Genomic DNA, 14,679 nt, shown 5'->3' on the forward strand with positions numbered 1-14,679 from the left:
CATTGTTGACGACTATAGCCGCTGGACATGGGTAAAATTTCTAACCCGCAAGGATGAGTCTCATGCTGTGTTCTCTACCTTCATAGCCCAAGTGCAAAACGAGAAGGCTTGTAGGATTGTGCGTGTCAGAAGTGACCATGGTGGAGAGTTTGAGAATGACAAGTTTGAGAGTCTGTTTGATTCCTATGGAATTGCACATGATTTCTCTTGTCCCAGAACTCCTCAACAAAATGGTGTTGTTGAGAGGAAGAACAGAACTCTTCAAGAGATGGCTAGAACCATGCTCCAAGAAACTGGCATGGCTAAGCACTTTTGGGCAGAGGCAGTAAACACAGCATGTTACATTCAGAACAGAATCTCTGTGAGACCAATTCTGAATAAGACTCCCTATGAATTGTGGAAGAACATAAAACCCAACATTTCTTACTTTCATCCTTTTGGTTGTGTTTGTTATGTTCTTAATACTAAGGATATATTGCATAAATTTGATGCTAAGTCTTCTAAATGTCTATTAGTTGGTTACTCTGAGAGATCTAAAGGTTTTAGATTCTATAATTCTGATGCTAAAACTATTGAAGAATCTATTCATGTTAGATTTGACGATAAGCTTGACTCTGACCAGTCAAAGCTAGTTGAGAAATTTGCAGATTTAAGTATAAATGTTTCTGACAAAGGCAAAGCTCCAGAGGAAGCTGAGCCAGAGGAAGATGAACCAGAAGAAGAAGCTGGTCCCTCTGATTCACAAACTCTGAAGAAGAGCAGAATCACTGCAGCTCATCCTAAGGAATTGATTCTGGGCAACAAAGACGAACCAGTCAGAACCAGATCAGCCTTCAGACCCTCTGAAGAGACCCTGCTTAGTCTGAAAGGATTGGTGTCCTTTATTGAACCCAAATCAATTGATGAAGCTCTTCAGGACAAGGACTGGATTTTGGCCATGGAAGAAGAATTGAATCAATTCTCCAAGAATGATGTTTGGAGCTTAGTGAAGAAGCCTGAAAGTGTCCATGTAATTGGAACAAAATGGGTGTTCAGAAACAAGTTGAATGAGAAAGGAGATGTAGTCAGAAACAAGGCAAGGCTCGTTGCTCAAGGCTACAACCAGCAGGAAGGAATAGACTACACTGAAACATTTGCTCCAGTAGCAAGACTAGAAGCAATCAGACTGTTGATCTCTTTCTCAGTGAATCACAACATAATTCTACATCAGATGGATGTTAAGAGTGCCTTCCTAAATGGATACATATCAGAGGAAGTCTACGTTCATCAACCCCCAGGTTTTGAGGATGAGAAGAATCCAGACCATGTGTTCAAGTTGAAGAAATCACTCTATGGTCTGAAGCAAGCTCCCAGAGCATGGTATGAGAGACTCAGCTCATTCCTTCTGGAGAATGAGTTTGTAAGGGGTAAAGTAGATACAACTCTCTTTTGCAAAACTTACAAAGATAATATCTTAATTGTGCAAATTTATGTTGATGATATTATATTTGGTTCTGCTAATCAATCTCTATGCAAAGAATTTTCTGAGATGATGCAGGCTGAATTTGAGATGAGTATGATGGGAGAACTCAAGTACTTTCTGGGAATACAAGTTGATCAAACACCAGAAGGAACATATATCTATCAGAGCAAGTACACTAAAGAACTTCTGAAGAAGTTCAATATGCTGGATTCTACAGTGGCCAAGACTGCAATGCATCCTACATGCATTCTGGAGAAAGAAGATGCAAGTGGTAAAGTTTGTTAGAAGCTCTATCGTGGTATGATAGGATCACTTCTATACTTAACTGCATCTAGGCCAGATATATTGTTTAGTGTTCATTTATGTGCTCGTTTCCAATCAGATCCAAGGGAAACCCACTTAACTGCTGTTAAGAGGATCCTAAGGTATCTGAAAGGTACCACTAACCTTGGCTTGATGTATAAGAAAACATCAGAGTATAAGCTTTCAGGTTATTGTGATGCTGATTATGCTGGAGATAGAAGAGAGAGAAAAAACACTTCTGGAAATTGTCAATTTCTGGGAAGCAACTTAGTCTCATGGGCAAGCAAGAGGCAATCAACCATTGCACTATCTACTGCAGAGGCAGAATATATCTCAGCAGCAATATGCAGCACTCAGATGCTCTGGATGAAACATCAGCTGGAGGATTATCAAATCCTTGAGAGCAATATCCCAATCTATTGTGATAACACTGCTGCAATTTCATTGAGTAAGAATCTTATCTTACATTCAAGGGCAAAGCACATTGAGGTAAAGTATCATTTCATTAGAGATTATGTACAGAAGGGCGTACTTCTTTTGAAGTTTGTTGATACTGACCATCAATGGGCAGATCTCTTTACAAAGCCCTTAGCAGAAGATAGATTTAATTTCATTCTGAAAAATCTGAATATGGACTTTTGTCCAGTATGAAGATGGATCAGAACCTCTGACTATGATACTTCCTTATCAGAAGATGTCTAGTTCAAAAGGTAACTCTATCAGAGTTTATGTACCCATTGGTACTGACTCTGAAGCTGAGACAGTAAACGTGTGTCAGTATTTCTGATACATAGTTCCTTGTGCCCGTGTTGACAGTCTGTCGTAATACGTGTTGTTATGATTCTCTCCTGCGTGTGATATGTGTATTAACTGTCACTATGATGTCTTTAATTTTTAACCGTTGATTTTAAATTGCTTTTTGAATCAACAACGGTTATTTGTCAAAACCCACTATACACACACGTTCCCCTACACTTACGGTTTTTACTCTCTCTCTCTCTCTTCAGTTTTTCAAAACCTCTTACCCACGATCTCTTTCTCTCTCTATTCATCCTTCTCCTTCTACCCAAAACCTTCAATCGACTTCAAGATGGTGAGACAAACCAGAAGAGAAACTGCAGATGCAACCAGATTTCCTCACATGGTAGTAGGTCAGGCTACAGGCCAACTGGGTCCTGAGAATCCAAATCAAGGTCAAGCATCGGAGAAGATGATTCCAATCGCAGAACGAGGCTGTGCCGTTCACTGCGTGTATGCTCCGGAAGAACTCCAAGTGCTTGCAGAATGGAGATTCGACCTAGACAACATTGCTGCAAATGGGTATGACTTGCGTCCAGAAGTCCAAGCTCAAGGTTGGGAAGAGTACTTCAACAGGCTCAGAGGACCAATTTATGACAAATTGGTCAAGGAATTTTGGAAGCATGCCGACTGCGATGACACTCAAGTGGTCTCCCACATTGCTGGAAGGAGAATCATCATTACTGAGAAGTCAATTGTAAAATTGCTGGGTGCTGACACTGGAACTGGGTATCGATTTCAACTAACTGAATCGAAGCTGAAACCCAGAACCAAGGATGAAACCAACAAGGCTCTGTACACCACCTACAAACCGAGCAAGAGTGACTACAAGGTGGTGGATCTTCATCCCAAACTCAGAATCTGGCACAAGATCCTACTTCACTGCATCAATCAAAGGCCGAAGGGCAGTTCCCCAGACTACATCAACTTCTGCCAGAAGGCAATGCTATTCTTCATTCAGGATAAGACGAAGATCTGCCTTCCCTTCTTCTTGTTCTCTTACCTGAAGGAATGCATCAGGAAGTCCAGAACAACTGCCTCCATCAAGTCTGCCATCAAGTACATCCCCTTTGGGAGATTGCTTTCAGATCTCTTCATTGAAAGTAAATTCGTAGAAGATCTGATCAATGCAGGAAGCACAGAAGATCTGTCCACAATAGTCAGTGATGTCTTCACAGCCACATCCTTGAAGAAGATGGGCTTGGTAAAGAAGAAGATAGCCCCTACTCATGAAGATACTTCTGATGAAGTAAGATACAGAAGGGTGCCTCTGAAAGATTTCCCTCTGTGGACCCAAGCAGACAACCCAGAGGCTATTTTGTGCTACATTGATGGGCTGAAGCAACAAGGGTATGAGATTGATGTGGATGAGTTCTTCAGAAGATTGCCACCAGCTCCAGAGTTTGACTCTCCTCCCAAGAGGAAAGTTCAGAGGAAGATGGTCTTGGAAGAATCCTCTGAGGAGTCTGATGTTCCTTTGAAGAAGAAGAAGAAGACTGACCAGCCTAAGAGGAAGCATGCTGAAACCACCAAGCCAGACGATGGTGATGATGGTGATAATGAAGATGGTCCTTCTCTATGTAAGATCAAGTTTTGATCGAGTAGTACAACTCTATGTTTTGATGATTACAAGTTAACATTTGAGTATGAACAATTATGGTACTCTAACGTGTTTTTCTGAGTGTGCTATTTACAGGCTCTGACCTCAATTCAATCTCACACAAATCAGAAGCACTGTGCTTAAAGAGTGACCCAAGCAACGCTTTCGCAACATCTATGTTCACTCTGAACAGTAGAAATGCTTCAGAAGATCTGAAGTTATACAAGCTCTGATATGGACTCAGTCACGTGAAGCTCTGAAGGTCCAGAAGTTCTGACAACCATGAAACTCTGAAGGTTCAGATGTTCTGATGGTGTAGAAGACTCTGAAGATCCAGAAGCTGAATAAGTGGAAACTCTGATGTCCAGAAGCAAGAAACTCTGAAGACCATGTACTTCCCTCTGAGTTCAGAATCAGAAGATACAACGGTCAGAGGATCTGTGCTTTCCCTCTGACTCTGATCAACTGGCTTCACAAGTTCCAACATGAAGCATTCCCCTGATCAGAAGTCTGATAGGTTTAAAGGTCAAGTCATTATCCAAGTACAAAAGCATATGTACTATCCTGACGACCTACCTAACGTTCTCAGCCACAGCAGAAGCTGGAATTTCCAGAACTGCCCTCCAACGGTAGCATTTCCATGCAGCGTTCAAACCCTAATCCTTGGAGTATAAATAGAGGCTGAAGATTGAAAGATGCGGTTGGAAGAATTACACACGCGCAAGCTATACTAAAAAACTTCTTAGCATTCTTTCATCTGAATTCATTGTGTTTACTATTAGCTTTTCAGAAGCAAATCTCTTGTAAACATTCTTTCTTAAACAGTTTGTTTAGTTACCTTTAGGAGATCAAGGTTGATCGGATCCTAGAGAAGACTAAGAGAGTGAATCTTAGTGTGAGCTAAGTCAGTGTAATTGTTAGTCACTTGTAGGTTTCAAGTGCAGTTGTAACACTTTACCTGATTAGTGGATTGCCTTCATTCTAAGAAGGAAGAAATCACCTTAATGGGTGGACTGGATTAGCTTGAGGGATTTATCAAGTGAACCAGGATAAAAATCCTTGTGTGCTTTTCTATCTGTTATCTTTAGCACTTAGTTCTCGAAAAGATTTGTTAAAATCTTTAAGGTGGAAGTTTTATCTTGAAAACGTTATTCAAACCCCCCTTTCTACCGTTTTTCATACCTTCAATCTTTAGTGCCTGACGTACTCGCCACCCACTCCCTGTCGTCGCGGAATTTCCTTTCTTGCCAGCTTGCCTTTAATTCACTTTCTCGTTCATTGCACTTGGCTTTTTTGTTCCCGAAAGTCACTGTTCTGTCCAATTTCCCTTGCTTTGCCTTAGCCTTTCCCTTGTTCTTGTTGCGGTACGTCAGGCCTCTCTTCCCCGCCTTTTGTTTTTCCTGGGTCCTCCCAAACACTTCCTTTCCCTTTTGTTCGTAACCTTGGCGCTGAAAAACCTCTGAGTCCATTTCCTGGCCTATCGCCGCTTTCCCTTCCTGCTCGTTCGGTCCCTTGCTCGAAAGAGCTTGTGTCCTGAACCGCGGAAGTTGCCATAGTGTCGCATCTTTCGGACTCCAGCTGAAGAGGTTGAAATTATCCTCTACCAACTTCTCCAATCGCCGCTCTTGACCTGGCGTGAGCCTAGGCTCGATTGCCAGCACCCCTACTAAACTTATACCTTTCCTAGTCATCAATAATCCCAACCCAGCGTTCCTCTGCTCGGATATCTGTGAATTGCTCATTTCGCCCTGCCTTACCTTCTTGCTTAACCCGGCTCTGACTGTCCCGCTGCCCCTTTACCTTCCTGTCGAGAATCTGTTCTGTCTCTTGCTTCCGCTTGCTCAACCTGTCTTGTTTGCCTTCTAGAATCTCAACCTCGTGGCACCGGTGTCCCTCGCCAGCTCCTTTTTTGCCGTACATGCTGAGGCAGTTGTTGTAACATTCTCTGGCTCGCCTTTGGTCAACTGCAATCTTTCCCACTCGTCCGCACATCAGCGGATACTTGACCGCCATATGGGCCGTGGAGATTACCGCCCAAAGACGGTTAAGTGTATTCCTTCCTATAATGACGTTGTATGAAGCTACGTCCTGTATCACGAGGTATCTCACACAAAGGAGCTTGGCATTCTCATCGACCCCAAAGATTGTGTCCAAATCTATATATCCCTACACCCAAACTTGCTCGCCTGAAAACCCCACCAGAGTTCTTGTATAAGGCATTAAATCTTTATCTGTTAATCCCAACTGATCGAATGCATCTCCATAGATGATATCAGCAGAGCTACATTGGTCCAGAAGGACTCGGCGGACATTGAAACTATTGATCCTGATCATGACGACTATAGGGTCATCCTTGTGCGTTTTAAACCCCTCAAAGTCTGTCGTTGAACTTACTATGTCGGGATGTTTGAACCCAAAAGGAGATTCGTATTGTTGCACCGACGTCACCGCCCTAGCGTGTCTTCTCCTTGTTGAAGCTGTTACGCCACCCCCGCTGAAACCGCCTGCAATTGTATTTATCGTGCCAACCGGTGGCTCAAGATCCTTATTAAAGGTTTCCTCTGCTCCTTTCTTCCGTGCGGCCAGCGTCTCCTCTTTGTTAGTATTCGGCGTGTGGCGACGATCTTCCCGCCGGCGATCATCTTGCTTGCGAGACCCCCTGTACTTGTTCCCCTGCTTTCGCTCTCCGTTCCAACGATCACCGCGTTCATTCAGCTGCGACCTCCCCGCTCGGATGAGTCTCTCAATCTCATTCTTCAAAGTAAAGCAATCCCCAGTGTCATGTCCTGCTGAGCGGTGATATTCACACCACTTGGTCTTATTTGTCGTTGTCCGCGGCGGGTCAGCTCCTCTTTCGCCCCCTTCAACTGCGTGCGCTGCCTTGACTTCACGCAGCAGCTCTGTCAGGTGGGCGTTCAAACTTTTCCCTGCCTCCTCTCGGCGACGTGGGTCTGCTTGATGCCAGGGTCGGCGCTGCTCAAAATTTTCCTTTTTGGGATACAAAGATTCCTTCGGCGCCCTTTCCCCTGTTCGAACCTTCATGTCCCGCCTTCTGCTTCCCTCTACTTTCTCCTTGCTCGGCTTATCTTCTGGCGACACATTCCTCTGCTCGCCATCCTTCTCTACCTTCGCGCGTCTCCGCTTAAAAGCGTCATCCTCCTCGTCAAGTATGTACGTGTTTGCCCGGGCTCTCACCTCCGCCATTGACTTGGCTGGCTTCCGGCTCAATTTACTATTTAGCTTCCCTGGCTGCAATCCGTTTTTAAAGCTGCGGGCACAAACATTTGGCTCGGATTCTTCTATCTTTACTGATGCAGCACTGAACCGCTTCTCGTACTGTTTCAAAGTCTCGCCCTCAGATTGACGCACGTTGTACAAATCTTCAATCGTCACCTGCTTAGTTTTTCTCGCCGAGAACTGGACAAGGAATTTGGATGAAAAGTCACGAAAGTTTGTGATGGATCCTCGTGGTAGAGTCGTGAACCACGCCATTGCTGTGCCTTTGAACGTGGCCGGAAACATCCTGCACTTGACCGCATCAGAAGCGGCGATGATCACCATCTTTGTGTTGAAATACGGCAGGTGCTCCTTGGGATCAGCCTTTCCACTGCAGGTTTCCAGCACCATATTCTTCATATTGTCTGGAATGGCAACTTCCCTTACCGCCGCTGAAAACGGTTCGAACTCAGCCACAGCCTCTGCTTCGCGCTCTCCCTCATCTTGCTGCTCAAAACGATAATACTCTAGCTGCTCTTGAAGATAATTGTTTCGTTGTCATATATCGTCAATACTACGAATCAGACGTCTCCAATCATGCTGGAGATCGGCACCTGAGGTGCCTGAGTCTCTCCTCCTGACGTTGTGGGTCACCTCTACCGCTCTGGCGAGGACGGCGGTGAGGGCAACAGAGGCGTCGGAGAAGGAGGAGGTGGAGGCGGAGCAGGAGGAGTCACCCGATCTGTCTCCTTACGTTGCACCTGCGCACGTCGCAGCCTGCCTCTGACGCGGCGCGTCGGCGAAACATCCCGGTGTCCAGGATCTTCATCACGTCGTCTGCGACGTGTTTCCATCGGAATTGGAGAATTTTTTTCGGAAAAACTCGGAAAACGGAAGAAACTGTACGGAAAATCAAGGAATCCACTTCTGGATCATAATCGAGAATTCAACCACAAGCCTCTGAATCGCACCAATTTTCACAGAAACTTGAACTTCTCGAACTCAAATTGCGAATCGCGCGGGAACCAAATCACGATCCATCAAGAAAAACTGGAAAGAAATCGCATAGAGAAACTAGCTTCACTCAACCGAATCACGATCCACGTAGTCCGGGAATTGAAATCTACCGATCCCCACAGACGGCGCCAAATGTTCCGTGCTAGAACATAGAGAGGGAAAGTAGTAGTGAAAGTGCGAGGAAAGTGATGTGAATGCTTAGAAAGAGAAACTCTAACCGCTTAGAGAGAGAAAATTTAACTGAATTTCAATGCTATTATTTCCCAAATGAGCTAAGAGTCCTTTACAATTGGTATTCCCCTCCTATTTATAGAGGTGGAGTTGGGCTTTGGCGCCCTTAATTTGTCCAAATGGGCCAGTTAGGCCTAGGGAAGGGAGGCCCAAGGTCATGGCGCGTCCCCCGCCCAAGGTCAGGTCTCCTGGGCGAGGGACCCTGGAGTCTCGCCCAGTCCATGTAATGTTACACAAATAAATCTTTTCCCATATTAGATGCGCCCTCTCTCAAAGTTTTACTACATTTTCAAAAAAAGTAACGATGCACTTACACTTTATTTTCTGTCTCATCTTATTTTCGTAAATTTTTCTTCATATTTTTTTTCATGTTTTCTATTATATCATAAATCATATCACTCATTTCTTTCTTTTCTTTTATTTTTTATCTAAAGTGATGAGGAAATTAATGTCAACACAACATAATTCCTCCCGAAAAAAAAACACTTATCACGTGTAAGTTGTAGAGTACTGTTTTCCTGTCATGGACTGAGTCTTTGTTCGACGTGTAAGCCCAGTTACACAACGAGTTCCATGAATCCTCAAAATTTTATTTTAAATTATCCCTCGCGCCACTCGTGGCAACTATAATATAAACAAAAATACTCTTAAAATCATTTTATATTTTCGTAGTTATCAACGTTCTGCTGCATATTTAATGTACTTTTCTCAATCAAATCATGAGCTTTTGTTCTTTTGTTAATTTGTACCAACATAAACTAATAATCTCGTGCTCCATACACCGAAATTTCTATATTAAAACAACCATCACTTCATCACCATGTCCAAATTGAATCATAAGCAACACTATATAACTATAGAAATGAAATGTTAAAAGACACACAAACATTGCAATCTGCAAACCTCAATTAGAGAAAAAAAAAGTAAAAAATGAAGGTTGCAGCTACCATGTTTCAAATCCTTCCATTGTTCTTCCTTTCTCTTTTAATCCTCAACACTCAGCCACTTCTAGCAGCTGAACCAGAACCAGAACCAGTGGTTGATAAGCAAGGTAACCCTCTAGAACCAGGAGTAGGGTACTATGCTTGGCCACTCTGGGCTGACAATGGAGGCCTCACACTTGGTCGCACAAGGAACAAAACATGCCCACTTGATATAATCCGTGACCCTTCTAAAATTGGGACACCTATTGAATTTCATGTAGCAGATTCAGATCTTGGTTACATTCCAACACTCACTGATCTCACTGTGGAAATGCCTATATTGGGTAGCCGCTGCCAGGAACCAAAAGTGTGGAGGCTCTTGAAGGTGGGGTCAGGGTTCTGGTTTCTGAGCACTGGTGGTGTTGCTGGGAACCTTGTTAGCAAGTTCAAGATTGAGAGGCTTGCAGGAGAACATGCCTATGAGATCTATAGTTTCAAGTTCTGTCCCTCTGTGCCTGGTGTTCTGTGTGCTCCTGTAGGGACCTATGAAGATGCTGATGGGACCAAAGTTATGGCTATTGGGGATGACATTGAAACATATTATGTGAGGTTTCAGAAGGCTTCTTCTACATTAGCTCAGAAGAAGAACCAGGATCTTAGCAGTGTGTAAGTTTGGGGGGTTTTTGTTTTTGTGGTGAGTGTGTGCTGAAAACCATAATAAGAAATTTCCTTTTCTTGGTTCATATTGAGCAGAAAGATGCCTTGTACCAATGTACCTGTTTGATGATTTGCCAACTTCTTTTTCATGTAGAAGTGAAATGGAATTTAAATTTTTAACTGATTCCAATTTCCAAGTGTCTAGTTTCTGCTTTTCATTTCTTTTCCCCGTATGTTTATTTCTAATTCTGTGATTTATCATCAGTTTCTTTGAATTGAAGTGAAGAATGAAAGCAGAGTTGTTCATTGGTTTCTCAAAAGAAAAGTGGGACACAGAAATAGGAAGGAATACTGAAGAAATGATGTATAAAAAAGCTTGAAAATCAAATTCTACATCATTTAAATCACTAGTTTTAATGACACCTGGATTAACTGAATAGACATCAAGTAGATTTGGAAGATTAAAACTTAAAAGTCATGATTCACTAAGGAATCAAGAAAGTGAGTTGACTAAGCCATACTCAATCTATAAAATCCACATGAAGCCATGAAGCTGGGTTTAACCAATAAAACTTATTTAGTAAGTTGAAGTAGTGCAACTGACTTATAACAAAAATGTAGTTTCGATCAATTATTTATAACACTTGCAACACTTATTTTTGTGGGGTTTTAAACCTTCATAAAAAAGAAAAATTCTTTTAAACTTTTCACATTGTGGCCAGGGATGGCGATGAACGAAGCGAAGGTGTGGAGGAGGGTTTTGATCCGGAAATGTGTGTGTGAGAGCTGACCTTCTTTTAGGTTTCTGATTTGAATTCAAACAGAGGAAGATGAAGTATCAACACACCATCCAAAGAGAAAGAACGCAAGATGGACGTGTGAATCAGGGAAGAGAAAGGAGGGAGTGACACATGTGTTTCGTGAGGAGGTTAACTATTGAAAAGACAGGTGTAGAAAGAGGCTTGAAGAGTCAATCTAATAGCAGAATGCACCACGAATTGACATATCAGCAAGTGACTCTGATAGCTTTTACTTTTTTTTAATCTATATTGATTGATATCGATATTGATTCTTATTTTTGTTTGTAGTAAGTAAAAATGGAGTGTGAAACAAAAATTTCCTTTCAAACTCTATTTTTGTTCTCCACACACTACCAACTACATCTCATCTATCTTTTCTAATATTTTTCACCCTATAAATGGGGTGTCAAGACAAATTGATTTCTCATGAACAATGTACTCACTGGCTAAATTATAACCATTCGTTGGTCCACACCTAACTCTCACAATATTTCAAGTCACTCTCATTATTTCCACAAATAAGTGCATCACGTTTAAGGGGTAGCTGCACCTAAATTCAAAGCCTTCTTCTTCACCAAATCAAACTCCATCACAATTCACAGCCTATCTAGCTTCTGAGCTCTGAAGCCATGGTTGTCCATTTGGCTTTCCTTCCAAGTGCTGGCTTAGGCCACCTCAACCCATGTCTCAGAACAGCCGAGCTCTTCCTCCGCCACGGCTGCAGAGTCACACTCATCACCCCTAAACCCACCGTCTCCACCGCCGAGTCAAACCTCATTGCTCTGTTCTGCTCTGCTTTCCCCTCACACCAACTCACCCAACTAGACCTCAACCTCAGCCCTCTTGACCCAACCCAAGTCAACACCACCGACCCTTTCTGGCTCCAGTTCGAAGCCATTCGCCGCTCCGTTCACCTCCTTCCACCCATCCTCTCCTCACTCTCTCCGCCTCTCTCCGCCTTCATCCACGACGTTACATTGATTTCGCCGTTGCTTCCCGTCACCGGAACACTCTGTTTTCCCACCTATATTTGCTTCACTTCATCAGCTAGAATGCTGGCTTTCTTTGCTCATCTTTCTGTGCTTGCTGCTCGGAGTCCAGGTGCTAAACCGTGTTCGTTCATTGGTGATGCTGTTGAGATCCCGGGGATCGCGCCGATAGCGCGATCCTCTGTTCCTCCTTTGCTTCTTGAGCCTGATAGTCTCTTTGAGAGGATTTTCATGGAGGATAGTCCAAATCTCACGAAGCTCAGTGGGATTTTCATTAACTCGTTTGAAGAACTTGAAGAGGACGCGCTCGCGGCGCTCAATGATGGAAGAGTGGTTCCCGGGTTGCCGCCGGTGGTTGCTCTTGGTCCCTCTGTGCCTTGTAAGTTTGAGAAGGTGTGGGTTATAAAATCCACTAATTTCTAATTAGACACAATCACTTTAACTTTAATGTTGACTATCAAGTGAATGCTGAATTCTCATACCTGGAAGGTGTAACCGTCAGTCAAGTAAGTGTACCTGTCCGCCAAGTTAGTCCATAAATCGGTCAAATTAGTCCTAACTATGTTGGTTAGATTAGTTAGGGACTAATTTGACCGAAGTTTAAGGGTATCATATGGACTAATTTGATGGGCATTAGACACAATCATGAGCTCCATGACCATGAGATATTTTCTTCTTCTAGGGATTAACTTACGTGGACATAGAGCATTCGCTACTTTAATGTTATGTGAGTTTTAGTATTTTTTATCATTTTATTGTATATTGAGTTTTGAAATATTGCTTGTGTTTATAGGCATCCTCGTCTAAGAATTGCTCAGGTTCTATAATGAAATGGCTTGATGAACAATCTGCAGAATCAGTGGTATATGTTTGCTTTGGAAACAAGACAGAGACAAGAAAAGAGCAAATTAAAGGTATTGCTAATGGGTTAATAGAATGTGGGTACAAGTTTTTGTGGGTGGTGAAGCTGAAGAAAGTTGACAAGGAAGAGGAGGAGGAATTAGAAGGTGTGTTGGGAAATGAGCTCATGAGGAAGGTGGAGGAAAAAGGCATAGTTGTGAAGACATGGGTGGATCAGATGGAGATTGTAGGTCACCCAGCAGTGGGAGGGTTTGTGACACATGGTGGTTGGAACTCATTGGTGGAGGCTGTGTGGCATGGGGTGCCTATTCTGTCATGGCCCCATAATGGGGATCAGAAGATTTGCTCAGAGGTGGTGCAAATGTGTGGGGTGGGGATTTGGGCAGAGGAGTGGGGGTGGGGATCACTAGAGACAGTGGTGAATGGGGAGGAGATTGCAAAGGCAATCAAAGAGATGATGAGCAATGTGTCTTTGAGAATTAAAGCAAAAGAAATGAAGGATGCAGCTAGGAAGGCTGCTGGTATTGGTGGGAGTTGTGAGGTTAAAATCAAGAGACAAATTGAGGAGTGGACAGTGGAAGAGGGATCTTAAAGGCATATGAGTGCTCTGCTCTTTATTCATTAGGCTAATGAATAATTAGTTCATGTTGATTTTAAAGTGGTGTTGAATAACATGAGATTTGTTAGAAGTTAGAAGTTGTTGTGCTTGGTTGTGACTTTATTTCCAATAAAGTGGGTTTGGAGTCACCAAAACTCGAGTTTAGTTAGAGTAATAAAGCAAGGTGAACACAGACCACGGGGACAACTCTAGCCGCCATGCGTCCTCGAGGGTCAGGATCTTGGGTGCGACCTGCATCGGGGCTCATCAAGGTGAACACAGACGCAATGCTTGGGAGGGACAAGCTAGCGAGCTTTGGTATGGTCGCGAGGAACAAGGATGGCTTGATCATGGCCGCAGCTTCTTTTTCTCCAGTCGCGGCTCTTTCAGCTACAATTGCATAGGCTTTGTCTTTGAGATGGGCGATGGGTTTGGCGACACAACTTGGTTTCAGGCGCGTCCAATTCGAGGTGGATTCATTGCAACTTCACCAAGCATGGCGACAGCGTGAGGGTGACTCTTATTTGGCTATGATTGTTCAGGATTGTTTTAAATTTTGTGGTTCTTTTGATCATATTGATCTTTCTTTTACTCGTAGGGAGGGAAATGTTTGCGCCCATTTCATGGCTAAGCATGCATCCTCTCTTAACGATGTTGTTTGGGTAGAGGAGGGGCCCCCGGGTCTCCTTCCTTTGCTTCATGCTGACTTATTGGCTTCTATGCCCCCTATTTAATAATATTTCAATTCATGTTCAAAAAATAATAATAATAATAATAATAATAATAATAATAATAAAGCAACTTATTTACCTCCATTTTAGTTTGAAATAATTTTGTTCACTCTTAAATTACAACATTACACATTACCATTTAAGCACATATTAACTACTTTGCTCGGACAAGCTTAATTAAACCAAGAAACAAGTAATTCTATTAATCTATGAATCCTAAAATTCTTGAAAAATTTCCACTTGATAGTGTATCCCTTGAATATGAATATCTCAGAGTCACACAAGCTTTTTTCTTAGGTGAATCATTTTTTTTTCGAATAATTACACTAAGGGCTATAAAGATCACAATAATATCAATCCAACTAAAATAGATCCAGTCAGTTTCCAAATGTATGACAAATTACTATAATATTTTTTTTTTGACTTTTCAATCATTCTATCTGCTTATATACATTAAAATAATAGATTAATTAATCATTGATGATTGTGTTGT

The 14,679-nt window shown here is 42.6% G+C and overlaps 3 protein-coding genes across 3 annotated transcripts; 2 read left to right on the forward strand and 1 right to left on the reverse strand.

Annotated features, from left to right (window-relative positions):
- Positions 1-6,329: 6,329 nt before the first annotated feature.
- On the reverse strand, positions 6,330-7,799 carry LOC130736755 (uncharacterized). The gene has a single exon (XM_057588545.1). It carries the CDS (start codon positions 7,797-7,799, stop codon positions 6,330-6,332), a length of 1,470 nt encoding a protein of 489 aa, XP_057444528.1.
- A 1,689-nt stretch (positions 7,800-9,488) lies between these two features.
- Positions 9,489-10,397, forward strand: LOC130738589 (kunitz trypsin inhibitor 5-like). The gene has a single exon (XM_057590651.1). It carries the CDS (start codon positions 9,558-9,560, stop codon positions 10,218-10,220), a length of 663 nt encoding a protein of 220 aa, XP_057446634.1. The 5' UTR covers positions 9,489-9,557; the 3' UTR covers positions 10,221-10,397.
- A 534-nt stretch (positions 10,398-10,931) lies between these two features.
- On the forward strand, positions 10,932-14,252 carry LOC130736756 (UDP-glycosyltransferase 708D1-like). The gene is made up of 3 exons (XM_057588546.1): positions 10,932-10,952; positions 11,619-12,389; positions 12,790-14,252. Exons 1-3 carry the CDS (start codon positions 10,932-10,934, stop codon positions 13,447-13,449), a joined length of 1,452 nt encoding a protein of 483 aa, XP_057444529.1. The 3' UTR covers positions 13,450-14,252.
- The last annotated feature ends 427 nt before the right edge of the window (positions 14,253-14,679 follow it).

This window comes from Lotus japonicus, chromosome 2 (assembly GCF_012489685.1).
Source record: "Lotus japonicus ecotype B-129 chromosome 2, LjGifu_v1.2".
In the NCBI taxonomy this organism is placed as follows: domain Eukaryota; kingdom Viridiplantae; phylum Streptophyta; class Magnoliopsida; order Fabales; family Fabaceae; genus Lotus; species Lotus japonicus.

Bases quoted from the DNA above. Each gene is read 5' to 3' on its own strand.
- LOC130736755 (XM_057588545.1), bottom strand. From the start codon at position 7,799: ATGAAGAATATGGTGCTGGAAACCTGCAGTGGAAAGGCTGATCCCAAG.
- LOC130736756 (XM_057588546.1), top strand. From the start codon at position 10,932: ATGGCGATGAACGAAGCGAAG. The intron at 10,953-11,618 runs GTGTGGAGGAGG...CAGCCTATCTAG, and splicing joins TGGCGATGAACGAAGCGAAG to CTTCTGAGCTCTGAAGCCAT. The intron at 12,390-12,789 runs GTGTGGGTTATA...TTGTGTTTATAG, and splicing joins TGCCTTGTAAGTTTGAGAAG to GCATCCTCGTCTAAGAATTG.
- LOC130738589 (XM_057590651.1), top strand. From the start codon at position 9,558: ATGAAGGTTGCAGCTACCATGTTTCAAATCCTTCCATTGTTCTTCCTT.